The following is a 27,908-nucleotide window of genomic DNA, read 5'->3' on the forward strand; positions in this document are numbered from 1 at the left end:
GTACAATCAAAATCCCCACCCAAGAATAAAAAATCCTCCGTGGCACAGCCGTTTAAAACATCACTTACTTTTTCTAAAAAAAACCTTCCTCTCTGCACCGATTGTTGGAGCATACACATTAATAATAACAGCTGTAAAATTGTCAAAATGAGCTTTGACTAAAAGAAGCCTCCCCTAGATAAAATGTTCAACCTCCAGTGAGACTGGAGTAAAAGACTTGGAATGGAGGAAGCCTACTCCTCCACTCAGATTAGTGCCATGACTCAAAATGGCTTCCCATTCCCACTCTCTCCTCCAGTCTGCCTCATTGCCTTTGTCACTGTGTGTTTCTTGTAAAAATAAAACATCTATTCGTTTAATTTTTGCTGTTTCATAAATACTTGCTCTTTTTTTGTCCTCTCTGGCTCCGTTCACATTAACACTTCCCACTCTAAAACAATCCATGTTGAGTGAAAGGTTAAAAACGAGACTTAAAAACATTAATGAATTAATTAAAACACACATTTGAGCATTTTCCATCACCATTTGTTTTTTTTACCTTGACTACAAATTTCTTTAATCTATAAACTTATTGATCAGTAAAACCGGACAACTCTTTCTGGCTAATGTGGGCCAAGGAGCAAAACAAAGCTAAATCAGGGAAGAAATCCTCTATTTTACCCCATGTTGGTTTTTAGTTCTGAAAAAATCCTGATTTTTTTCTGAAGTGTATTGTGACTTTTTTTGGCTGCTGGTGAAGCTAGGAGCTTCACTGCCATCAGACACATATTCATCACTGCTTTCATCTGTGTTGGCCCTCTTATCTGTCTGCCTGTTTTCTTCACTAGCTTTACTCGTTTTGGCATCGCTTGTTATGCTTTTTGATTTACTCCTACGTTTTATAGTAGATTTTGCTTTAACAACCTCTGCTGCAGCCTCCTCTTCCTCCATTTATTTTTTCTTCATTGACCTCATCTGTCTGCACTTCACCTGTTTCCCCTGCCTGTCCCTTTTCACTGATCTCACCCTGTTCCACACCTGCATTTTCACTCGCTTTTGTTTCCTTTCCTCCCACCATTACACTTTCCACCGTTTCACCCAATACTTCATTCTGACCCTCTCTTACATCATTCACACACACACCCTGTGTATTAACAGAACTCACCCGGTGCGCCGGTACAGAATGCGGTGCGGCCGTCGGACACGGCAATGGCGTGGGTTCCCCCGGCTGGGGCCTCCACGGGAGCTGATCGCCAGGCAGCGGATGGCCCTGCCCCGGCACCAGCCGTCTCCTCCGGGCCAGTCGGATTCGGATCACTTTGTCTCGGGCAGGCCTTCACCGTGTGTCCCTCCTCTCCGCAACCGAAACATTTCATGCCCGATGTCGTTGCAAAAATCATGTAATCATAATCATCTACTTTAACAATGAAATGGAGGTTCAGCTCCTCATTTTGATTGTTCAGTATCATATACACTTGTCTGCGGTGAGACACTACGTGTTTCAGCAATTGAGATTTACATCCAGACATGATTTTTTTTAACTAGGGAAACAATCTTCCCGTGTCTGGACAGTTCTCTGCTGAGAAACTCATCGGTAATGAAAAGAGGGACGTTTGACAGGACTACCTTGGTGGCAGGTTGTGACAGCGGCATTTGGTTCATGGTGATGCCTGCCTCGATGACTTTGTTCACTGTCTCCACCTGGTCCAGAAAGATCACCGTGGCGCCGTTCATCTGAGCGGCCGACTTAATTCTGCCATACCCAACCTTTTCACCCACAGCCAAACTAATGTCCTCCATGCTCACAGAAAGCCCAAACAGATTTTAATACCGTGCTTTCTGGTTAGCGTGGAGAGGCCGTCTCCATTTACCATGGTGGCCGCACATGCCGACCGGCGAGATGCCGGCAGGAGACAAAGAAAAACACCCAAATAAACCCTAACTAAACTTTAAGTGACCCACTACCAATTAACTATAAAGAAATAAATGTAATTACTCAAAAAAAGGCTGAAAAGAAAAACACAAACACTCCACAGCTCACTGCACACGCTCTCAGCACTCACTCAGAGAGAGAGAGATGTATAGGAAGATATCAATACATTGCAAAGTGTATTGCGTATGTAACGTGTGTGTTGGTTATGCTTGTGGCCAATAGGTGGAGCAGGCGAACCAGCTTTTGGCACTGATTGAGGCGGCTACAGAGTACCACAGGCAGTCATGTCGAATCCTGGAGGAGCTCAGTGGAAAGCTGCAGTTGAGGTGAGGAATACGCTTCATGTTCATCCCCTGTGGGAGAATCACCATACCACTCAACATAAAACTTGTTAAATGCTCTTTCTTGCTTTTTGCACTGTTGCAACAATCAATGCTTTTGTCCAAATAAAACCTTTATTCACCGAGTCGAGGGCATCACAGTATTGCCGTCGTTAACTGCGAGGAACCTGGGTGTAATCCTCGATGACCAACTACCCCAACATCACTGCTGTGGCCCGATCCTGCAGATTTGCCCTCTACAATATCCGCAGGATTCGGACCTTCCTCACAAAGGATGCAACGCAACTCCTGGTCCAAGCACTGGTCATCTCCCGCCTTGACTACTGCAACTCTCTCCTGGCCGGACTCCCGGCCTCTGCGATTAAACCATTGCAGCATATCCAGAACGCTGCAGCACGCCTTATCTTCAATCTACCCAAATGCTCCCATGTGACCCCCCTCCTCCGTGACCTCCACTGGCTCCCTGTTGCAGCACACATCCAATTCAAGACGATGGCACTGGCCTTCAGGGCCATCAATGGAACGGCACCCATCTACCTTCAAACACTGGTCAAACCTCATGCCCCGAAGCGAGCACTTCGCTCCTCTACTTCAGCTGGCCAGCTGGTACCACCATCGCTGAAATCAAACAAATGTCATTTGCCATCTTCCGAAAAAGGCTCAAGACTCACCTGTTCAGACTTCACCTCAACTCTACATAGCATGACCCACTAACAGTGTTATTTTCGTTAAGCACTTTACTCGACTGATCAGAATTAGAAGGTACTTTATTTAAATGGGAAAAGTGTACAATGTAAACATTGGAGGGGAAAAAAATCCTACAGTACAGTCAGTACTAGAATTAAGTGAATTTGGTCCAGGCCCAGTCTCCTCAAAGTGTTTGATTATATCCGTCAGGGTGTCTTTGCCAATTCTGAAAAGGAAAACAAAGAAGTTTCACATCATGTGTCATGCTAACAGGCACTGTCTAAGTAGCTAGTGCTAATGATTTAGCAGCTAGCCTATTGTCCTCAGGTAGGCTAGGTGCTAAAGTATTAGCATCATAGTCAATTCAAGCAATGCCAACAGGCCCCTTGGCACCTTACTGTTAAATCAGATGCCCACATTACAAGCCAAAAACCTCCCATTACAGCTTAGTTTCGATGTGCATATACTTTTAAAATGACAGTACTGAGCTAGCTTAGCTAGCTAAGCAAAGTAGATAACTTGGATGTTAACGGAAACTCACCTCCTAAGAAACTGAAAAGTATTCCTGCAGACTTTGTTGGCTCCGATGAAATAAGAGGTCCGGGCGCACTTTCTTTTTGTCTGCGGCTTTTTGGGTGGATGCAGTCATCTCCGACGTAATTACTGTATGTCCGTTTGCTCTCTTTCGGCAGCTAAAGAATCCATCCGTATGCTCTACATAAGCTCTTGAGAAAGTTTGTCGCCACATGAATATCTTGCAAGGAGAGAGTCTCCTTTTTTCTTCCGTAGCATTTGCAGTCAAAGTTACGGATTCCCTCCATTTCGCTGTCTTTATCCCGTTGAAATGTAACCGTATAGCGTCTGATATCTTCCGCAAAACAGCTCCTCCACTGCGAGGGACACATGCGCTGTATAAGTAGCCATGTGTTTCGCTTCTAACGTGCAGCTGATTGACCGAAAAAAAACAGCGAGTGAATGGCCACCGGTGATTGGTATGGAAATGAACTGCATCGCCGTACCTGCCCCAGCAAAGAGACAGACAACGGCAGATTTTTTCTGAAACTACAAATACAAAATGTATACTTTTAAGGCAACCAATACTGTTATCTGAAACATGGAGTGGCTTCTTCATGATCTCAACTTGCATGTTCTGCAAAAAAATGAAAATCACTACTCGTCCCACCCAACTTGTTGCTGGTTTTGCCGTGGTGGGTCACATTTGTCAAAAGAAAGGAACCACAACATATCATTGCCGATAAAGTAAGAGCTAAAAAATAGAAACAAGTGTTCGGTCTTAGTCTGAGTAAAGTAGTAACTGTTCAGCAAACATACCTTAAGAACAACAGTGCTATGATCAAAGTGCTATAGGTAAGGTTTTTTTTTTTGGGGGGGGGGGGGGGGGGGGGTTGTTAGTGGGTCATGCTATGCAGAGTCGAGGTGAAGTGTGAACAGGTGAGTCTTGAGCCTTTTTCGGAAGATGGCAAGTGACTATGCTGTCCTGACATTGGTCGGGAGTTCGTTCCACCACTGAGACACCAGAACAGAGAAGAGTCTGGACTTTGCTGAACGACATTTGTTTGATTTCAGCGATGGTGGTACCAGCCGTCCAGCGGAAGTAGAGGAGCGAAGTGCTCGCTTCGGGGCGTGTGGTTTGACCAGTGATTGAAGGTAGACGGGTGCTGTTCCATTGATGGCCTTGAAGGCCAGTGCCATCGTCTTGAATTGGATGCGTGCTGCAACAGTCTCGCAGGGACTCAGTCACTGTGAGAAGGGCCGTCTCTGTGGAGTGAGCAGTCCTGAATCCTGATTGATTAGGGTCAAGGAGGTTGTTCTGTGAGAGATAGGATGACAGTTGGTTGTAGGCGGCATGTTCCAGGGTTTTAGAGAGGAATGAAAGAAGAGATACAGGTCTGTCGCTTTGGATGTCAGAAGCGTCTAGGGTGGGGTTTTTTTAGGAGGGGCTTCACTGTAGCCGTCTTAAAAGCCGCTGGAATGACACCTGGGGTGAGGGAGGAGTTGATCAGGGTGGTGAAGAATGGCAAGATGTTGTGTGAGATGTCTTGGAGAAGAGAGGAGGGAATCGGGTCAAGGGAGCAGGTGGTGGCACGGTTAGATGTAAAAAGTGCATGAATGTCTTCAGAGGTGAGAGGGCTAAAGCTGGTAAGGCCATCAGAGTTGAGAGTTAGTGGAGATGTTTTCTGGGAGGTTATAGGAGTGAATGAGGAGCTGATGTCACTTACTGTCTTGGTAAAGTAAGTTGCAAAGTCATCAGCAGTGAGGAAGGAAGGAGGGGGAGGAGTAGGAGGGGTAAGGAGGGAGGAGAACATGGAGAAGAGTTTCCTGGGGTTGGAGGCGGAAGAGTTGATCCTTGACAGGTAGAAGGCAGATTTGGCTGCCGAAACAGTTGAGGTGAAGTCAGAGAGGAGGTGGTGGTAGTGACCAAGGTCCTCATTCTGGCCCGATTTCTTCCATTTTTCTCTCTGCCGCTCGCAACACTGATCTGTTGGTTTGCAGAGGTTTGGACAGCCAGGGAGGGGAGGGAGATGATCGTGCTGGTCGTGAGGTGGGGGGACAGAGAGTGTCCAAAGAAGAGGAGAGTGAGGACATCAGGATGGAGGAGGCTTCCTCAGTAGGCATTAGGGAGAATTGTTCTGTGGATGGTAGTGAGGAAAGAACAGTCGAGGAGAGAGCGGAGGGAGTGAGGGATTTCAGGTTGCGGCGGCTGGTGACAGTTCGAGGCGTAGAGGGGAGGGATGTGGTGGACTTCATGGTGAGGGAGAAAGTCACAAAGTGGTGGTCGGACACGGTGTTCAGGGTAACAGAGAGTGCCGAGATGCCACAGGATCTTGTGAAGACAAGGTCAACTTGGTTCCCAGCCCGCTGAGTGGGTGGAGAGGGGGAGAGTTTGAGGTCAAATGTGGAGAAGAAGTCAATGAATTCAGATTCAGAGTGCAACTTTCCTGGGTGGATGTTAAAGTCACCGAGGACGACGAGTGGTGTGTCATCATCAGGGAAGCAGCTGAGGAGGGCATCCATCTCATCTAAAAAGTCACGGAGAGGACTGGGTGGGCGATAGATCACTATGATGTTGAGCTTGAAAGGAAGGGTGACAGAGACGGCGTGGAATTCAAGTGCAGATCGGGATAAAGGGTCTCACAGGATAAATTGATGAAGTGGTGACTATTTGGACAGATGTGGATGGGAACAGCGACCTCGCTGCTTGCTAGATGCATCCGTCAGTGAGGCGGTACTTCATCAATTTATCCTGTGAGACCCTTTATCCCGAACTGCACTTGAATTCCACGCCATCTCTCTGCTGTCTGGTCTCCCCAGAATATCCACGGCCAGCAGCCGGCCAAAGAGGGAGTTCAGACCAAAGTCCATGAGGAGCAGTATGGCGACCCTGGACCACAACCAGCACAATGGCCTGTCCTACAGCTCCTCACTCAGACCCACCGGTACACACCTGTCTTCAATTTAACCTGTGCTGCTTTCTTTCCCGTAATTTCCTCTCTCAGCCCTGACTTCATCATTTGCTATGACTTCTATGTATTTGTTCTTTTCCTTACAGATATCCAGATCAACCACACAGTCAACGGCAACAGTAGGTATTCCGAAGTTCGTGTGCATTTATTATGTGAGGCTCTATAACAGGGGTCTCAAACTGGCAGCCCGTGGGCTACATCTGGTCCATCCCCCTTTCCATCTGGCCCATGATGGATGTCAAAAATATTACGTTTTTTATATTAAATTATTTTATTATTGTATACTTGTTTCATATCAATTTAAACTACCCCTTGTAATAAGAAACAAATTATATTTGTTTCAAAAAGTTAAATAAAAAGTATTTTGTTTGCGCAATACAATGGCAGAGGTCAGAGGTCATGCTGCATGTCCAGCCTTGACTGCGGCGTTTTTTCCAAAGAAGCCCACAGGGCTATCGTTTACTCTGTTCTGCCACAAACAGCAAAGATGTGTGTTTCCCAGCAGTAAAGAAAGGTGGACTGGGAACACACACTGTTTCAACAAAGATGGATGTTGCAGTATTTTGTTGTGGCGTTCAGTGGAAATACTACGTACCTGATATGTGAGGAAAAAGTGGTGGTTCTAAAGGAATACAACATCAAACGTCATTACTGGTCTAAACACGGAGAGCAGGATGTGAAGTAGAAGGGAGAGGAGAACGTTGACATGGCCGTCCTATCAGGAGATGAGACCATCAGCAGCCCTAAGACCATTTGAGTTTGAGACCCCTGATCTCTCAGCCTTACAAGGTATATTTCTACCTTCACCAAACACAGAAGAGCTTTAGCTTTAGAGCTTTAGAGTATTTCCATCTTTTAATACTTACAGTAAACATCCCACCTGTTCACCAGTCACCAGTGTCCCTCGGAAATCCCTTTCCATTTGTTTGTTGCTGTGTCCTGTTCTGTCTGTCTGCTTTTTAATACCTAAAAACTAAACAAATTACTTTTGACTATAATGATAATTATTTTTGAGAGCGATGATCAAGTAATTTGGCGATTATATCACTAAATGTGAGCACATTTTCTAGATAGTAATGAACTGTTTTCCATCCATATTATACGTTTCCATACCAATTTTCTTCAATTTCTTTATTTCTTTATTTGTATTTATTTATTTATTTCGGGCATGTCCGTTAAATCAGCATCATCACACATCTTTGTTTAAATAGTAAAATACACATGGCCGAAAGGGAAAGCGGGAGAAGCCAAGGCTTATCTAGTCCCGCCCCCATTACCCACAGGATAAAATCTACATCATAATCTTTTCTTATCTTTTGCATTTTCCATTTGACATAACATTTTCTTTTACTTGTGACATTTGACATAACATGTTACAGCAGTAGGTGGTACAGAGAGCTGAAGTCCAGTGCATACAGATTACGTGTGTGTCTCCACACGTGTCCATATTTGACATCATAACATGTCATACAATAAAGTGAAAAAAATAGAAGAATAAAAGAAAATAAAGGCATAATTAAAATGCATTACAGATTAAAACAAGCCAATAATAAAATAAAGTTTAAATTTAAAAATTTAAAAATAATAATAAATTAAAAATAATTCAATAAAAACAAGAATATCAAGGAATAGAAAATACAGTGCAGCATAAGAAGTTCACAGATAGTATTATTTACTGAAAGGCAGCGGCAAACAGAAAAGTCTTCAGTCTTGATTTAAAAGAGCTGAGATTTGCAGCAGACCTGCAGCTTTCTGGAAGTTTGTTCCAGATATGTGGTGCGTAAAAACTGAAGGCTGCCTCTCCATGTTTGGTTCTGACTCTGGGGACACAGAGCAGACCTGTCCCAGACGATCTGAGAGGTCTGGATGGTTCGTAGCTAAGCAGAAGATCAGAAATGTATTTTGGCCCTAAACCATTCAGTGCTTTGTAAGCCAGCAGTAGTATTTTAAAGTCAATTGACAGACAGAAAGCCAGTGTAAAGACCTGAGAACCGGAGTAATGTGATCCTTTTTTGGTCTTAGTGAGGACTTGAGCAGCAGCGTTCTGAATTAACTGCAGCTGTCTGATGGACTTTTTAGGAAGACCTGTAAAGACACCGTTACAGTAGTCGAGCCTGCTGAAGATAAATGCATGGAGAAGTTTTTCCAAATCCTGCTGAGTCATAAGTCCTTTAATCCTAGATATATTCTTTAGGTGATAGTAGGCTGACTTTGTAACTGCTTTACTGTGGCTGTTGAAGTTCAGGTCTGGGTCCATGACTACACCTAAGTTTCTGGCTTTGTTTGTGGTTTTTAGCATTACCGCTTGAAGCTGGGTGGTAACTTTTGACCGTTCTTCCTTGGCTCCAATAACAATGATTTCAGTTTTGTCTTTGTTTAATTTGAGAAAATTCTGCTCCATCCAACTATTGATTTGCTCAATGCATCTAATCAGTACTGGTATTGGACTATAGTCCCCTGGTGATATTGTTATGTAAACTTGTGTATCGTCTGTGTAGTTATGGTATCATATTTTGTTATTTTTCATGATCTGAGCCAGTGGAAGCATGAAGATATTGAAAAGAAGAGGATGGAGAGAACGGAGCCTTGGGGAACTCCACATGTAATTTTTGCCCACTCAGATGTGTAATTATCTATAGACACAAAGTAGTCCCTGTCCTTCAAATAGGATTCAAGCCATTTTACTTTGCCAGAGAGTCCCACCCAGTTTTCCAGGCGGTCTAGGAGTATGTTGTGATCGACTGTGTCGAATGCAGCACTGAGATCCAGCAATACCAAGACTGAAATTCTACCATTGTCCTTGTTTAAGTGGATGTCATTTAAGACCATAACAAGAGCTGTCTCGGTGCTGTGGTGTTGTCTAAATCCTGACTGGAAGACATCAAAACAGTTGTTCATTACCATGAAGTCGTTCAGCTGCATAAAGACTGCTTTTTCGATGATTTTACTCAGAAATGGGAGGTTTACATTTACATTTAGGTCATTTAGCAGACGCTTTTGTCCAAAGCGACTTACAATAAGTACATTTATCAAAAGAAGGAAACAAGGAAACCACAACGAATCATTGCCGATAAAGTAAGAGCTAAAAATAGAACAAGTGTTAGGTCCTCATCTGAGTGAACTAGTAGTTCAAGAGCAACAGTGCTACGATCAGAGTGCTATAGGTAAGGTTTTTTTTTTTTTTTTTTTTTGGGGGGGGGGGGGGGGGGCAGGTGGGTCATGCTAGTCGAGGTGAAGTCTGAACAGGTGAGTCTTGAGCCTTTTTCGGAAAATGGCAAATGACTCAGCTGTCCTGACATTAGTCGGGAGTTCGTTCCACCACTGAGGCGCCAGAACAGAGAAGAGTCTGGACTTTGCTGAGCGACATTTGTTTGATTTCAGCGATGGTGGTACCAGCCGGCCAGCTGAAGTAGAGGAGCGAAGTGCTCGCTTCGGGGCATGAGGTTTGACCAGTGTTTGAAGGTAGATGGGTGCCGTTCCATTGATGGCCCTGAAGGCCAGTGTCATCGTCTTGAATTGGATGCGTGCTGCAACAGGGAGCCAGTGGAGGTCACGGAGGAGGGGGGTCACATGGGAGAATTTGGCTAGATTGAAGATAAGGCGTGTTGCAGCATCGGGCCACAGCAGTGATGTTGGGGGTGCAGGATAGTTGGTCATCGAGGATTACACCCAGGTTCCTCGCAGTTGACGACGGCAATACTGTGATGCCCTCGACAGTGACCGACAGGTCCATGCGAGGGTAGTCTTTCCCTGGGATGAAGAGGAGTTCGGTTTTATTCAGGTTAAGCTTGAGGTGATGTGCAGTTGTCCAGACAGAGATCTCAGCCAGACAGTCCGAGATGCGAGTTGCAATGTGGGTGTCAGAGGACGGGGGAAAAGAGAGGAACAGCTGGGTGTCATCTGCGTAGCAATGGTAGGAGAATCCATGCGATGTGATAACAGAACCTAGTGATCTGGTGTATAGTGAGAACAGAAGCGGTCCTAATACTGAGCCTTGAGGGACACCCGTGTCCAGAGAACAGGGTTTGGACATAGAGCCATTCCATGTGACCTGAAGGGTGCGATTTGTCAGGTATGATGTAAACCAGGCGAGAGCAGAGTCAGTTATGCCAAGTTCAGCCAGAGTGGAGAGGAGGATTTGGTGATTGACTGTGTCGAACGCAGCAGATAGGTCGAGGAGAACGAGAACGGAGGAGTGGGACGAGGCTCTGGCGTCTCGCAGGGACTCGGTCACCGTGAGGAGGGCCGTCTCAGTGGAGTGAGCAGTCCTGAATCCTGATTGATTAGGGTCTAGGAGGTTGTTCAGCGAGAGATAGGATGACAGTTGGTTGTAGGCGGCACGTTCCAAGGTTTTAGAGAGGAATGAAAGAAGAGATACAGGTCTGTAGCTTTGGATGTCAGTAGCGTCTAGGGTGGGTTTTTTAAGGAGAGGCTTCACGGTAGCTGTCTTAAAATCCGCTGGAATGACACCTGAGGTGAGGGAGGAGTTGATCAGGGTGGTGAGGAATGGCAAGATGTCGTGTGAGATGTCTTGAAGAAGAGAGGAGGGGATCGGGTCGAGGGAGCAGGTGGTGGCACGGTTAGATGTAACAAGTGCGTGAACATCTTCAGAGGTGAGGGGGGTAAAGCTGGTAAGACCATCCGAGTTGAGGGTTGGGGGAGATGTCTTCTGGGAGGGAATAGGCGTAAATGAGGAGCTGATGTCATTTACTTTCTTGGTAAAGTAAGTAGCAAAGTCATCGGCAGTAAGGAAGGAAGGGGGCGGAGGGGTAGGAGGGGTGAGGAGGGAGGAGAACACGGAGAAGAGTTTCCTGGGGTTGGAGGCAGAAGAGTTGATCTTTGCCAGGTAGAAGGCAGATTTAGCTGCCGAAACAGTTGAGGTGAAGTCAGAGAGGAGGCGGTGGTAGTGAGCAAGGTCCTCGTGCTGGCCCGATTTCTTCCATTTTCTCTCTGACGCTCGCAACAATGATCTGTTGGTTCGCAAAGGTTCAGACAGCCAGGGAGGGGGGGGGAGATGATCGCGCAGGTCGTGAGATAGGGGGACAGAGAGTGTCCAAAGAAGAGGAGAGTGAGGACATCAGGATGGAGGAGGCTTCCTCAGTAGGTATTAAGGAGAACTGTTCTGAGGATGGTAGCGAGGAGATAACAGTTGAGGAGAGAGCGGAGGGAGTGAGGGATTTCAGGTTGCGGCCGCTGGTGACCATTCGAGGCATAGAGGGGAGGGATGTGGTGGGCTCCATGGGGAGGGAGAAAGTCACAAAGTGGTGGTCGGACACGGTGTGACTTTGATATTTGTCTATAATTGTTCATTAGTGAAGTGTCTAAATTGTTCTTTTTTTAAGAGAGGCTTGATGGGGCGGCCGGTGGCGCAGTGTTTAGGGCAGCCGCCCCATGTACAGAGGCAATGTCCTTGACGCGGTGATCCCAGGTTCGACTCCTGTCCGGCGATCAGTTTCCTGCATGTCTTCTCCCTCTCTCTCCCTGTTTCCACACTGTCTCTATAAAAATAATAAAAGGCTTGAATGGCGCTCTGGCTGAAAAATAATATTTAAAAAAAAAAAGAGAGGCTTGATAACAGCAGTTTTCAAGGCCTGTGGGAAGACACCTAACAGAAGAGACATGTTTACAACCTGTAAAAAGATCTCGGGTCATGCAGTTTGATGCATTTTTGAAAAGGCCTGTTGGCAGAATATCAAGGTGGCAGGAGGAGGATTTCAGATGTTGTATGATGTCCTCCAAGGTTTTATGGTTAATCATGGTTGTGCCATGGTTTCTGAATTGACCTTGAGTGGACACATGGACAACACATGTCCTGCACCTGATGTGGAGGCACTGACTGCTTGCCTAATTTTCTGGATTTTTTCTGTGAAGGAGGAGGCAAAGTCATTGCAGGCCCTGGTGGAAAGCAGTTCAGGGGCAACTGACACAGGAGGGTTTGTTAGCCTGTCGACAGTAGCAAACAAGGTCCGTGCTTTATTGTTGTTTTTGGCAATGATGTCCGAGAAGAAGGATTGTCTTGCATTTCTCAGTTCCAGGTTGTAGATTCTAAGTCTTTCTTTGTTGATATCATAATGAACCTGGAGATTTGTTTTACGCCACCTACGTTCAGCTTTCCGACACTCACTTTTTTCTGTTGTTACCAGTGTGGCATTTCTCCATTGAGACCCTTTTTGCCAGGGACCAGTTTCAGCTTAGTGGGCGCAATGGCATCAATAATATTTATGATTTTCACATTGAAATGGTCAACAAGCTCATTTACTGAGACCCAAGGGAGGGAGGGTGTGGAGGAGAACACCTGAATAAGTGTTTCACAGGTGTTTTCTGTGATATACCGTTTTGTGCTTACTTTTCTTTGAACATTTGTCTGCACAGAGATAGCACTCTCAAAGAAAACACAGAAATTATCAGAAAGAGCAAAGTCAGTCACAACAACCTTAGAAATGCTAACACCCTTGGACATGATCAAGTCCAGGGTGTGACCTTTGTTATGAGTGGGCTCTGTCACATGCTGAATCAGTCCATAGTTATCAATGGCACAACACAGTTCTTTAGTCCCTCTGTCATGGAGTTTGTCAACATGAATGTTAAAATCAACAATAACCACACAGTCAAAGTCAATACAGATACAGAACTCGGGAAGAAGAATTCAACTGAAGAGCAACGTATTCAAAGGATGCAACGTTTCCATACGATATCTGCTTGCATTGGAGGGAATCTTTAAACAAAACAGCCACTCCCCCTCCTTTCTTATGCACTCTAGCTTTACTCATAAAACTGAAGTTGGAAGGAGCTGATTCAATAAGAACAGCAGCACTGTTATTTTGATCTAACCAGGTTTCAGTTAAGAACAAACAATCAAGATTGTGCTTGGTAATAAAATCATTGATTAAAAATGTTTTTCCTGACAAAGACCTGACATTTAATAAAGCTAGCTTGAGTGTGTTAAAACCAATGTTTTGGGACTGGCTGTGGTTGATGAGGAATGGATGCTAGATTTGATAAATTTGCAGAATAGGTTGGGTGCTTCTTGCTTAGCCTTTTTAAATTTCTTATCAAGACCAGAACTGAGGAAGCTGCCAGTGTATAGGGCCCCGACTTATCCTGGAAAAAGTCATGATCCGTACTGTAGCCTGAGCCCAGCACATATCAGTTAGAGCTTGCTGTATTTTGCACAGAAGTAACTGAACATGCTGAACTGTTATCAGGCATTGGAGACAGAAGATAATTCTGCTGTCGTTGTAGAGGTGGTGCAGGTCGTGCCTTCTGTGATTTTGCCAGAACTGGATGAGGACTTAGAGCCAGTGGTGGAAGAGGAGGTGGGGGAGGATGCAGTGGGGCATTTGAGGGATAGAACCTGGGAGTAGTGCGTGGTGTGAATCTGGTCCCAGCAGTGACCAGCTCTTTCATTTGGTCAGTGAACGCCATGAGAGGGGAGGAGGGGGAAAGGGTGGCTGTGGAGAAGGGTGACCTGGAAGGGGTTTGGGGAGGGGAGGAAGTAGGATTTGTTGGTGAGGTGGGAGGTGGGGACACTTCCTCTCGGCACTGATGACTGACATGGTCAAAGCTCTCTTCAGGCGGGGGCCGAACAGGCTCTCTTTCAGGGCTTGTGCCATGTTTTGTTTTGGCTTCTTCTCATGTCCTTGGCAGAGGGAACAGATGGGTGACGCAGGAGATAAAATAGGTTGGAGATGAAAAGTTTTATTCCCAGCCTATTTAGGCACAGTCCATCAGCTTTAGAAAGATGTCGGCGATCCCAGAAAAAGTTGAAATTGTCCATAAAATGAACTGAACGGACGGCACATGCAATTGAAAGCCATGTGTTGAGACTCAAAAGTCTCGAGAATTTCTCGACTCCTTTTCCGACTGGTGGCAGAGGCTCACTGATGGACACTTACATATTCAGACAGCTGACTGTGTTTAGCAGATCAGTAAAGTCTTGCTTCAGTACTTCAGACTGCTGTTTCACAATATCATTTGACCCTATGTGCAACATTATGTTTTTCACCATTGGGTGCTCAGTCACGATATCTTTGATTTTTTCTCTCATGTCAGATACCATGTCCTTGGGGAAGCATAAAACTTTGGGGCCCCAGTTTCGTAGACCAGGCGCAGTCAGTGCGCAGCGCACCTGCGACACGCCGACGGGGTGTGTCCGCCTGGACTTTGCAAGTTTCGTGCACCGCGCAGTCTAGCGCAGGCACTCCTCCCGTCACTCCCACCCGCGCAAGAGGGAAAGAGGGAGGAGAAGAAGGCGTGAGTGGGAAACGAGGAGGAGACAAGGCGTGGAGTGGAATTAACACAGCCGATTCCGATCTTCACCAATCAAATGAGCTCCTCTCCTCACCTTTAATGCACCAGGCGAGGTTCAGTGCAGGTTTCGTCACTTGACAACCCAATGACAGAAGCAGCGGCGCCGCTCCTACCACGCTCATCACGCGCTGTGCGTGCGTATAGTCATAATAAATATAATGCCGATATTATATCACTATAGAAATTGTAGGCACATTTTAGGCATGTCTATAGCAAAACAGGGTCAGGGTGCACAGCAGTAGACATAATAGACGAGCCGGCCGGGCCATTCATCATCATCATCACCGTCTTCATCATCTGCGCTCCACAGCTGCACCGGATTCCCCGTCCAACATCAGAACGGTGGGACACTGGGACCTCGCATGACGCGTGCCATCGGACTTTGATTGACGTCAGATGTGACGGGACAATCTATATAGATATAAATTCACGTGTTGACTCAATTAGTTGCTTTAAAAAGTGCCTGTTGTGATTATTTATTGCATTTAAATGTGCCTGGAACTGTGGAAACCTGCCTGTGAAGTCTTGGTGATGTGTGCGCACTGCGCGCCTGTCAGCCAAACTGCCACTCCACCAGCTGTAATTCGCCTTACGCCAAGAGTAGACCAGGTTGGAGCTGGCGGGCTTTCGGCGCAGTCTTGGCGAGGCTTTTTGCCACGAAACTTCCGCTGCACCAAGCTGAATCTGTGACGCCTCCCCCTGCTGCGCCGTCACACTCATCTTGGCCCAGGCGATCCACCAAACTGCCAAACTGACCGTGCGCAAGGCTGCGCTGGTCGAAACTTGCATTACACTGGCTCCGCCACCCTGCGCCACCCTGCGCTGCGCCAAGAAACTAGGGCCCTTGGTGTTTTTACTGCAATAGCGTCTCACATCTTTAACAGCAGAGTCACCCACAATCAGAGTCTCAGGCCCAGTCGTTAGCCTTCCCTGTAGCCTTTTACTCTCTAAGTCTCTTTCAGCTTGTTCAGCTCTTACCCCATTTTGAGTCGATGAAAAAGTATCCAGGTTTTTAGACAGGGATCCTGAATCCTGCAGCAGGGGAGCAAATCTGTTCTCCAGTTGCACACATGGTTGTTTAGGAAGTGTGTTGTTATTCCTCCCTTTAGCAGCTGTCCAGGGCCCTGTTCTGCTCGGAGCAGGGGTTGAGGAGGTGCTATGCCGGGATGGTAAAGCAGGCCAGCCGGTCGCATCACAAATCTCACTGCACTGGGCTCTGCCTGTTAATCGCCCTTGCATTTCTCTGGGAGGAGATTTACTTTTAGGCTTACCACCAAGAGAGTTCCAGAGATAACTTGTAGATTTATTACCTTGCACACGGCCCTCCTGTTTCTCTGTAGTGCTAACTAGCAGTGTGTTAGCATTATGTTGTCCACTGTTTTGGATCCATGGTAAAGTGGTGTCGTTCCCACATTGTCCATTTACTTCCACATTCACTTCTAACCTGTGCATTTTATCACAAAAGAAAAGCAAAAATATCAGCAGAAAAACGCAAGCAGAGGTGAGAGCAAAGAGGAAAAGCGTCTGCACTGTAAGAAAGCCGGAAGTCAAAGTGAAGGTTATTGCCACACTTTGATCAGGTTACAGCTGATCTTCGATGTAAAAAAGTTTGATCGGCGATCTCTCTAAAGGCTGTACAGACTAATGTGGGGCTCAGCGCCACAGAGATTTCCGTGGTGCGTTGTGTCTGAACAGCTCAACTGGTTAATATGGAGACATACATTCACATATTAACTGTTCAAAAATGTCTCCGTTAACTGTTGATTTCCAAAATGAGTGATTTTATTCAAATCCCAGTCTGCCACCACCATACCATCATATACGTGTCGGCCTACCCCGGTGTGATGTCAGGAAGGTATACAGGCCCAAGCCTTGTGTGAAGTGCATTCATCATTGTAGGAGCCAAATCTTGAGTTTTCTGCTTAGGCATGTTTTTGGTTTGTTTGTGTACACCGCATTGGCACTGAGGTGGTGGGTGTGCCATTTTGGGTGTGGCCTCCATGGTTATTAATAATGGTACTCACCTGCTCACTTCACCTGTTGGGGGGGGGGGGTTGGGTGAGCAGGGGGGAGTGAAACTTTCTATTGACCGTAATTGTTATTAGTTTGTTTATTGTTTTAAAATAACAAGAACTTGTAAAAAGGAATGTCTGTAAACCGTTACTTTGGTCTGCATCATTCACTAAAACTCCTGGTGTTTAGCCACCCATGGCCTATCGTTGCTTTTAATGGAAGGAAGCCAGTTAGCCGCAAAAATCATCTTCCAGAGTTTGACTCTATGTAAGCCTTCTCTCATTTTGCAGAGCTTTCCACTGCATCTCAGAGTCTTCAATTGTCATGGAGATCTTACTTAGAACTGAGCAAAGCCTATCCACTCTGTCGATTTTCTTCTAAACTTTGAAATAGATCTCAAGGTCTACATCAGGTGTTGGAGTTTGCTCAGTTGTCATGGAGATAGCAAAACGAATTAAAAAAAAGTATTTCCTAATTTCTTAAAATCTTAACTCAAAATCCACTTACTAGCTCTTGATTGTGTGTTTAACCACATCTGATGATCTTCATCAGTACTGACAACTGAGCAAACTCCAACCACTCAATGTCCTCTTATGTTCTCAATGTTTCTGATGTTTTTGTGACTGATCCTTCATTGTCTGATCATTTCTGTGTTTTCTTTAATATTTCTTTCATTCCTGACACACAAACAGAATCAAATAATGTCAAAAAGTGGTACATCTCCTCGTGGTACAAAATGCCATCTCCTCGTTACCACCTCTAAACCCATGTCATGCTAATGATCTTGTAAACAACTTAAATCCGAAATTCTGAATGTCATAGATGTCATTGCACCTGCCCCGATTTATTTCTGGTAAGCAAAAGGCACCCTGGAGAAAAGCTGCTGTTGTGACAGCCCAGAGAAGAGAGTGCAGGAAGGCTGAACGAATCTGGCGGAGTACTAATCTTCATATTCACAATCTATATAAAGAGAGCCTCCGGGCCTACAATTTAGTCTTAAAAAGATTGAGAAAAACATTCTTCTCCAATATCATAAACAACTACACTTATAAGGCGAAAACCCTTTTTGCAACTGTTGACAGACTGACCAACCCCCCAACACAAATATCAGCTAAACTCCACTCAGAAGTGCAATAACTTGGCATTCTTTTATACTGATAAAATTGAAGGCATCAGACGCGCCATCAATATCTCAAACAAAAAAGTTGGATCACCACCCTGTTCAGGCAAAAGTAACACAGCAATGATGGCAAGCTGTAATGCCATAGACTCTAAAACTCTAGTCGAAACGGTGACAAATCTAAAATCATCCACCTGCTGCCTTGATGCTTTACCTACCATCTTTTTTAAGAATGTTTTTGACTGCCTATCAATATATGTATTGCAAATAGTTAATAACTCTATTCAATCAGGTTATTTCCCAAAGGCCTTCAAAACTGCAGTCATTAAACCTCTTCTAAAAAAGCGGTGACTAGATGCCTCTATTATCAACTACAGACCAATTTCAAATCTACCCTTCATGAGTAAACTAATTGAGAAAGTTGTCCTCCAAAAACGAAATCCCTTCCTGGCTTCAACTGGCTGCCACAACAACTTCCAGTCAGGATTTCAACCTTTTCATAGCACCGAGACGGCCCTTATTAAAGTTGTAAATAACATCCGTCTTAACACAGACTCTGGCAAAACTTCAATATTAATGCTATTAGACCTCAGTGCTGCATTTGACACTGTCGACCACTCAATACTTTTGAACAGGTTGGAAAACTGGGTGGGGCTCTCAGGCACACTCTTAAGCTGGTTCAAGTCATATCTACAAGATAGGAACTATTTTGTTTCCATTGGCGACTTTGTATCAGAACCAACCAATGTAACGTGTCGAGTCCCCCAAGGTTCAATCTTGGGGCCGACTTTATTCAACATCTACATGCTCCCACTAGGATAAATCATGCAAAATAATAACATTGACCACCATTGCTTTGCCAATGACACCCAAATCTATGTAGTGCTATCACCAAACGACTATTGCCCCATAGATCTTCTGTGCCAGTGCATTGAGCAAGTCAAAGACTTGATATGCCAAAACTTCCTACAACTAAATGGGGACAAAACTGAATTGTTTTTGGTGCTAAAAAAGAAAGGTTTAAAGTAATTCAACACTCTGTCCCTGCAAACCTCAAATAAAGCCAGAAATCTTGGGGTTATTATGAATTCTGATTTACATTCACGTCACATCAAATCAGTAACAAAATCGGCCTACTATCACCTCAAAAATGTAGCAAAACTTAAGAGGGCTCATGTCAGCTCAAGACTTAGAAAAACTTGTACATGCCTTTATTACTAGTAGGCTAGACTACTGTAATGGTCTCCTTGCAGGTCTTCCGGAAAAAAAAAACCTGTCAGGCAGCTACAGCTTGTTCAGAGCGCTGCTGCTAGAGTTCTTACCAAACTCAAACCAAAAAATGTGAGCACATTACACCAATTCTTAAATCCTTACATTGGCTCCCTGTATGTCAGAGAATTGATTTCAAAATCCTCCTGCTCGCATATAAATCACTACATGGTCTAGGGCCGAAGTATATCACTGATATGCTCCCACTACATAAGCCTTCTAGCCCACTAAGATCTTCTGAGACCAATCTGTTAGTGATTCCCAGAGTAAACTCAAATCACGGGAGAGCATCATTGAGTCACTATGCAGGAAATAGCTGGAATAAACTTCTTGAAGATGTTAGACTTGCCCCAACTCCAACCACTTTTAAAACTAGACTGAAAACTTTTATATTCACCACAGCTTTCTGCTAAATCTTTTAATGTCTGATGCATTTCATGACATGTTATGATGTGAAGCACTTTGAGTCTGCCTTGTGTATGAAATGTGCTATACAAATAAAGTTGCCTGACCTTGCCTTATGCCTGGGCCTTCAGACACATTCCACAGACCTCATCAGCAGTTTGCTCTTGTTTTGTCAAAGAAAGATGTCACATTTGGCAACTTTATTAATATTATTTTGTAATCAAATATAAAAAATACAATAAAAAGAAAGAGTTACTTGACAATGACAGTAATTGTTAGTTGCAGCCTTGGCACACTTCAGTAACATACCAGGCAAGAAAGAAGCCATTTATTAAGTGAAACCATTTCACCATGTCTTCCTGGTGCAGAGTCAGAGGTGTTGGACCAGCCGTGCTGCCGCTCCCTCTACGACTTCCAGCCGGAGAACGAGGGCGAGCTGGGCTTCAAGGAGGGTGACATCATCATCCTCACCAACCAAATAGACGAGAACTGGTACGAGGGCATGATCAATGGCGACTCTGGCTTCTTCCCCATCAACTACGTGGAGGTTATGGTCCCCCTGCCTCAGTGAAGACTGGCACTTTGAGCCCACTACAATCTGCCTCATCACACGGGGCCTGAAAATGCACAGTTCAGCCCGCAGCTGAAGAAAACGTTCGGATTTTCCAAACCAAGCCAGAGAGGTAATAGATGTGTCTCACGCTGACTTAAGAACAAATTTTGCTGATTACATTGATATTTCTGAACCTCAAGCCGACTGGGACCCTTTGTGTCTTTTGGGTCTGACTGGGGTGAAATGTCTACAAGTCGATCTTGTTGAGCTGTTTTTGGCCCCAAACGGCATCTAATTTAGCTGGAAGCTCACCACTGAACATCGTGACAGAATTCTTAGTCAGTGCAAACAATAAGCCTATGCTTTCATTTGCATTATAGTCAGGTTAAGATCATTCTATACATTTAAGAATAATTTCCATCCCATTACATTGTATAGTAGAAGACCATTAAAGCTAGGGTAGCTCATGTATTTTAGAAACATGTTTTTGTTGAAGTTCTCTTTACATTCCAACATTACATAAGTCAAATGACTGACAAACAGAAAAAAATGGTATTATTAATATCCATGTTTCTATTTATTATCATCATTTTGGCGAACCAGGTGTCGGTGTTCCCGCTTTTGCAACATTCCCGCTAGATTAAGCTACTGTTAGGGCTTTCATTAGGAAAAAGTTAGCAACGCTGGGTGCTTTTTTTGGTCAGATAAATGTTTTCATCCAGGTTACTATTGCTGGTTTATCCAACGTTAGCTCCCCAAGCTTTCAAGGAAATTCAAACATTTAAGAGGAAGCTAAGAAAATACAATTTGGGTCTTCTGATCTCTTAAAAAAGAGATGAGTTGATGTTCTGCCTATATGGTTTTCAAAACTATTTCCTCTTTCTCTACGAGAAATGCTGTATTCTACTGATTTTTGTGTTTTGTATTTAAATTTTATGTCCTGTGTTTTTGTCCAAACACAAGCCTCGTTATTCTAAGTGCTTGCCATTCCCCGGGAGCCTTCCCCTGAAGTCTGTTCAAGGATAACTCAAGGTTATTAGAGCTTTGTCCTAGTTTTGGCCATCATTTCTTTCAGTAATAATAACATAGTACTCTTAAATCAATTGCTCAGGAACATTTTGACATTGTTTAAATAAGTCAGATGGGTGAAAGAAGGATAAAAAGACTAAGGCTGCATCCCAATTCCACCCATTACCCCTAACCCTACCCCTTCCCCTTGCCCCTTCAATACAGAGTTGAGGGTGCTAGGGGTAAGAAATGGGACATGACTTGATTACCATTCATCATCATCGCTTGCCCCTAGTGGACTCCTAACAACAGAAGCAACAAGTTTAGACATAAACTTCCATCGTCTCAGGTTGTGATGTCGATTGCCTGGGCCCTTGTTATTGTTTTACGCCCATCTGTCACACTGATTTCACTTAAAACCATAACATGATGTGTTATGTCATGTCAAGGGTTATCCAATAGCTCAGCTTGAAAAATAGCGATAGCAGCTAGCTACAGCCACCTATACGAAAGGAACACCGGAACATTAGCATCGGCTACGGCTAACTAGTGATTCAAAACATATGTTACAATCAAAAAATTCTCGAACATCATATCATAACACATGACTGTGCTGACATGTAGAGACAGACAGGTAACCAGTCTATGATAGGGCTGACATGTAGAGACAGACAGGTAACCAGTCTATCACATGGGTAACATGTAGAGACCGACAGGTCATGGATTTTGGGAGGAAGCTGGAGAACCCGGAGAGAACCCACGGTAACACGGGGAGAACATGCAAACTCCACACAGAAGGAACCCAAGCCCAAACTGTGCCGTACTTATATTATCAATTAAAATGCTGAAAATACTTGTTGAACCATTGCTGCCTAAAAAAAATGCCGGCTCTTCGATGACAGGTCACGCGTGGATGCCGGGAAATTCCTCAAAGCCCTCCCTTTCAAGTGTGGTCCTTCAGAATCTTCGTTTCAAGGGCTACGTAGCCCTATGTCTTGGCTCTAGCCCTTAACCCAAATGAGAATTGAGACACCCCTACCCCTCACATAAACGTGCAAAAACAAGGGGGACGGGAAAGGGGAAGGGGAAAGGGGTGGAAATGGGATGCAGCCTAAATGTGACGAAAAACATGAAGCAGAAATCAAAATAAATTCTACTATATTTTTCAGTTTCTGCTTGATGTGTAAATATGACACTGTTTGCGAACAGTTTTGAAGGTCATATGTTGTAATATGAGTAATATGTTCACCTTTTAGTCAGTGCTTAGGGTTTAGCTCAGGAGGTAGAGTGGGTCGGCTGGTAACCGCAAGAATGCCGGTTCCATCCCCGGCTCCTCCTAGCTAAGTGCCTGGTGTCCCTGAGCAAGACACCTCTCCCTAATTGCTCCTGACGAGCTGGCTGTTGCCCTGCGTGGTTGACTCCGCCGTCGGTGTGTGAATGTGTGCGTGAATGGGTGAATGTCAGTCATTACTGTAAAGCGCTTTGGATAAAAGCGCAATATAAATGAGGACCATTTACCATTTACCTTTTTTGTGAGGTTCTGCCCCCAAATGACCAAAGAAAAACATTTAATGCTGATTTAAACAAGCCAACATGTTAGCCAAATGGACTTGGAAGAGTAAATGACAGAAAAGGGTGATATTATAAGCCATACTGTCCATTGTAAAAATCTGTTATGATCCGTGAGTGAGGTCCCAAATGCAAGACACTGTCAAGAGGTAGGTGAAGTGATAAGGAGGTTTATTTGTGGATGAGGGTGAGGTTGACGGGGGAAGAAGGTAGACTGGCAGGCAGACAGGCGGGTGATCCTGAATCACAGGGGAAAAGAAGAGTTAATGTCCGGCTTCAACGCGAGGAGAACTTTAAAACTACTAAGGCCTGAAGTGTAAAACTTCCAAAGATAGCTGAGACAGACTGGGAGGAAAGCCGGGCCGAGAGACTGTAGAATTGATGAGTAGATTGCTGACCGGGCAGCAACCTCCACTACTGAAAAGTGAAGCCAAATGTGAAGTGCCTTAAACTTGCATTCTCTCTTCTGGCCATCAGTGGGCGACTCCTCTCTGATTGTATAGAAGTCTATGAGAAAATTAGCTTACTTCTCTCTTGATGTATTATCTCAGTAAATATTGTAAACATGAGTTTATGGTCTCAATCTCTAGCTTCAAGTCTTCTTCAATCCAGCATGATGTTCATTAGTAAATGAAGAAGGAAATGAGAGGGCCAAGTCTACAGAGGATTTTCTGATCATGAGATTTGATTCTTTTTATTTTATATTGTGATGAAGGATATGCTTCCTGATATACTTCAGGCTGAGAGAGTGTATTCTGCTGCATCTCCTGCTGCAGATCTGCTCGTAGACGCCATGTTGATTGTCACTGGAGTGCAATGAATCCTATGATGAGTTGTTCCGTGAAGGATCCACTAGTTGGATCCTCTGAAGGACTGCAAACTCAAGAACAAGAACTCAAACAGTTGCAAAACGTCGGCTTTAACTTTTCACACATTCCATTGCTATTTATTTTAAGACATGCTTTTATGATTTTGTGAACATTTTAAGCCTCAGCTCTGGGACAGTGATGACACCTACCTGTCCGAGTTCAGGTCGGCACCTTCCTCTGGGGTCGTGGCGGGACAGTACGCCGTGGAGACATCCGCTCTGTCAGACTCTATGTGTCTTCTAACTCATCTTTACCTGTTTTGCCTGTGCTCTTAAGTGTTGCCCTGAACATGTGTGTTTCTGACTGAAGTGGACACCATCTCAGTGAATGTCCCCTGGCGTCACCTGTATTGCACTGAAGCTTTAGAACTTACCTACCACATACGTATATAGCCATGCTCCTTTTTGTTTGTTCATTTTTTCTTTCTCCTTTTCTTCAGCATTGCACTAGAAACACTACCATATAAGATATATACGTGACGTCAACGTGGTGGATACTTGTGGTAGATGTACTATAATGAACCACTATTGAAAGGTAGACTGGAGATCTACATCTTCAATCTCTGAGATAAGATATGATATATCAGAACAGATATGATCTTGTAGCAGATGATCTTGTCACCTTGTGAGACTCATTCAATCTCTCTTTGTTAGCTTGTGATCAGCTGTAGGATGAGTATGTTATAAACATGTTTATTTAGGATGTCCCGGTATGAGTTGGTAAAACTTAGTATAGACTTAGATATTCAGCCTTCAGACAAGAGGCTGGATTTCTGTCAATCCTCAGAGAGGGCTATGGCCTTTTTTACCTCTGACTGCAGATTTATTTATTTGGAATTAACACATTTCTTTTAGTTTTTTTTTGTTTCAGAGATTCATTGGATAAATTTAGGATAATCTGCATTTCCACAGCACTAATTCAGAGTCAGGTCACACCACTGGGCCAGTTACCAAAAAATAAGTGCATTATACGTTCCTACAAACCAGATTCATTGAATGTCAACGTTTCTGAAGCCAAAATATAGTTCCATAAATACATTTCATATCAGCCTTGTATCATGCTTGCAAAGCCCTGAGTGAAATGTGAAAAGATTGGTTCACAAAAGGCAACAAAACCACCCTCAGTGGCCTTTTTTACGTAATGTTACGTAACAAGTGTAACAACATGACCAGCATAAATAAAGTACAACCACCCTTGGTGGAGTTTCTTGCACAACAAGTGTCACAACATAACCAAGCTAAATGAATAAAAGATTCCTTTAAAGGACTTTTTTATGCAACCTTACGGAACAACTGTAACAACGTACTAGCATAAATAAAGTACAGCCGCCCATAGTGCACACAAACAACGGTACCCCAGGTGAAACTCCCGTGTTTTTTTACGACTCGTCTGGCTGTATTGAACTTAGTTTCTCAGGATACTGTTTTCCTTCACTAATTAATTCCAATCACAGCGTTGACAAATGGTATTACGTGCTACAATAACGGCGGGCGAATGCTAAAAATCATTCTTTTGGGATAAAATATTTACAATTTGCAGCTTAAATCAACATGTTTTGAGATTCTGGGTCAATTCAGCAAATGTAGTGTATTTTGTTCACAACTGCAACCGTTTAGAATGAAAGCGGTGATTTGCGCCTCTGACTACCATCTCAGAATGAATCTGGTGGGTCATGGTAACATAAAACCATATTGTCCAGGTGAGTCCAGTGTCTTTGTTAAGTAACCTTGAGGATATTATATGAAGAACCACAGGGCCATGCTTGTTAAATATAGTATCTCCTGCTACTGATAAGCTTTTAGCCGTCGGACCAGAAAAAGTCAAAGCAGAGTGAGGATGACATCACTGATGTTCTGATGGAATAAATGCTGTTGAAATGTACATTTATCCAAATTGATCAAGTGTGCTATCAGAGTACAGATCATTTAAAAAACAACTCAATGTTGAGCTGCCTTTATTGAGTCCCATCTCTTATTGTGTGTGGACCAGCTCAACGTTACAATAGAGAGGAATATAAAGGAAAGATTTTGCATGATGATTTATGTCACATATTTTGGATACTGCAGACACGATGTATCACAGGTTTGATCCTGCATTCTCCATGCTGCAACTTCAGAAAGTGTTTCCTTCATGCAGTCATCTTAAACCAGTGGAACTGTCCGCACCATCATTTTCCAAACTGTTTTACTGTGATCTAAGACAGAATACAAGGTTAGCCCCAACAGTCAGGGACTGCCATGCTGAAACATAACTAACACCCAAATGTGACCAATGGCCTCAGTCCTGGCTCCCCACTGCCAACAGTATGAATTACTGACTTTTGATACACTAAAACTCTCCCACAACACTGTACCTCTGTTTGCTTTTGCACTTCAAAGTCTGTCCTTGAAACTGGCTGCACAGCTCTGTGTTATTTTTTTTTATAATTTTCTTTTTTTTTCAGTAGCAAAATTTATGCAAAAGGTGTTTTATAGTTGTTGTAAATGAATTATATTCATAAATATATTGCTCAAATAAATGACAAGCAAATATTGAGCCACTGTTCACATGTGTGTTTTTGAACGTGTGCATCTTCATCCTCAAATGACACAATATGACTGTTGTGTACTTTCAGGCCAAACATAAACATGAATATTGCATAGCTTTGCTTGAACCTATGTACATATGAATTAACATTCAATTCAAAAACTTGTGATAGCATTTATTGAATTGTTTGTATTTAGCAGCTTTAATCTCAAGGTGCCATGAAGCTAAGCTAACAAGAAGAGCATGAACATGCAGGTACCTGTCCATTCAGTTCCATTTCCCCCAATCACAGTCTCTGGGAACTTCAAGTTACTTTAACATCCATCTGTCCATCCATCCATCAACCACTTATCCTGATCGCCAGATTCGAACCCGGGACCCTCTTGCTGTGAGGTGAACCACTACTTTAAAATGACATCTATTTTGATAAGTAATTATGTTCAAGATAGATTACACATTTTCTAAGGGCTATTTTCATCCAGTTTAACATTACTGTGTACACACTAAAAAATGATACATATCAAAAGTAAAGATTCATTTAACTTCTTACTCAACAAATATGAATTAAATATAAATTAAAGTTTTGACAGCACAGACTCATTTAGCCATCATTTCGGCTTTATGCCATCATCAGGGACCAAACAGGAATACTGGGTTGAAATCCATTTTTGATACATATTCTGTATAACCTGTTTACTGGTGTTTGTGTTAAACATTGAAGCAGCATCTCGTGCTAAAATAAAGACACATCAACATGCAGCCTCCGTTGGACCTTATTTCTGAAAACATGCATGTATATCTTAGAATTTTTTCAATCAGGGAAGGAAATGACTATGTTTGGACTGTGGAGGAGCGACGGTGGATCTGATGAACACAAACAGCAGACCGGCACCCCAAGCATCACCCTTACTGGATCTGGATCCATCTGGATTCTGGTGTGAAGCTGCTAACAAAGTTAGCTTCATAATTCAAAGTCAACTTTACAGCTAAGTGTTAAAGTCATCTTAGAAGCTAACTGCATCAGCAGCGTGGTAGCGAGCTGTCAATCAGCAGGTAGCCCCGCCCTAAAGCATCCACTGCTTTCTGGTCTGTTGGACTGTAAATGGACCATAATGTACTAAATGAACATCATGCTGGATTGAAGAATATTTGAAACTAGAGATCGAGACCATAAACGCATGTTTACAATGTTAACTTAGATACATCAAGAGAGAAGTAGGCTCATTTTCTCATAGACTTCTATACAATCAGAGAGGAGTCGCCCCCTGATGGCCAGAACAGAGATTGACAGTTTAAGACACCTAAGCATTGGCTTCACGTTTCAGAATCTGAGGTTGCTGCCTGATTGTGGCATGAATTACTCATATGATGTTTCTCACTTTAAAAGACAATTTAGCACATTTTGTCGTATAACTGTTGAAGTATATAAAGACGGCACACCCAACAGGGAGGTAATGGTGTCTTGCTCTCTCTGTGTGTGTTTGCTTACTCACACTAACAACAGGTCTCTCTGTGTGTTCAGTACCAGGATTTAACGTTACTCACACTAACAACAGGTCTTCTTTCTCTTCCTGCTGATAAAAAGAGTCGGTGGATAAAATGCATCAGCTAAGATAACATTACATTAGTGATGGAACGTAGCTAAGTTAGCTATTCAACGTATTGATCATAGATGCTATAGTTTGTGGTTCTTTTGAATTGTGTTATATATAATATACTGAGAGCTGGGGGGGGGGGGGTTTGGGGGGGGGGGGGGCATTCTTACCTTTATTTGATAGTGTCAGTAGATATATCAGACAGAGAAATGACAATTCAACAGACATCTCCTGTCAGAATCAAAC

General features: G+C 43.7%; 1 protein-coding gene across 1 annotated transcript in view; it reads left to right on the forward strand.

Moving 5' to 3' along the window:
* Positions 1-26,076, forward strand: part of sh3gl3a (SH3-domain GRB2-like 3a) — a 72,170-nt gene extending 46,094 nt beyond the window's left edge. Inside the window, exons 7-10 of the mRNA XM_084007297.1 lie at positions 2,135-2,238; positions 6,274-6,398; positions 6,512-6,544; positions 19,911-26,076. Coding sequence (XP_083863423.1) covers positions 2,135-2,238; positions 6,274-6,398; positions 6,512-6,544; positions 19,911-20,113 — 465 coding nt within the window. The 3' untranslated portion in view covers positions 20,114-26,076. The remainder of the gene's footprint in view (positions 1-2,134; positions 2,239-6,273; positions 6,399-6,511; positions 6,545-19,910) is intronic.
* The last annotated feature ends 1,832 nt before the right edge of the window (positions 26,077-27,908 follow it).

Source organism: Eutrigla gurnardus (assembly GCF_963514095.1).
Source record: "Eutrigla gurnardus genome assembly, chromosome: 1".
Taxonomy (NCBI): Eukaryota; Metazoa; Chordata; class Actinopteri; order Perciformes; family Triglidae; genus Eutrigla; species Eutrigla gurnardus.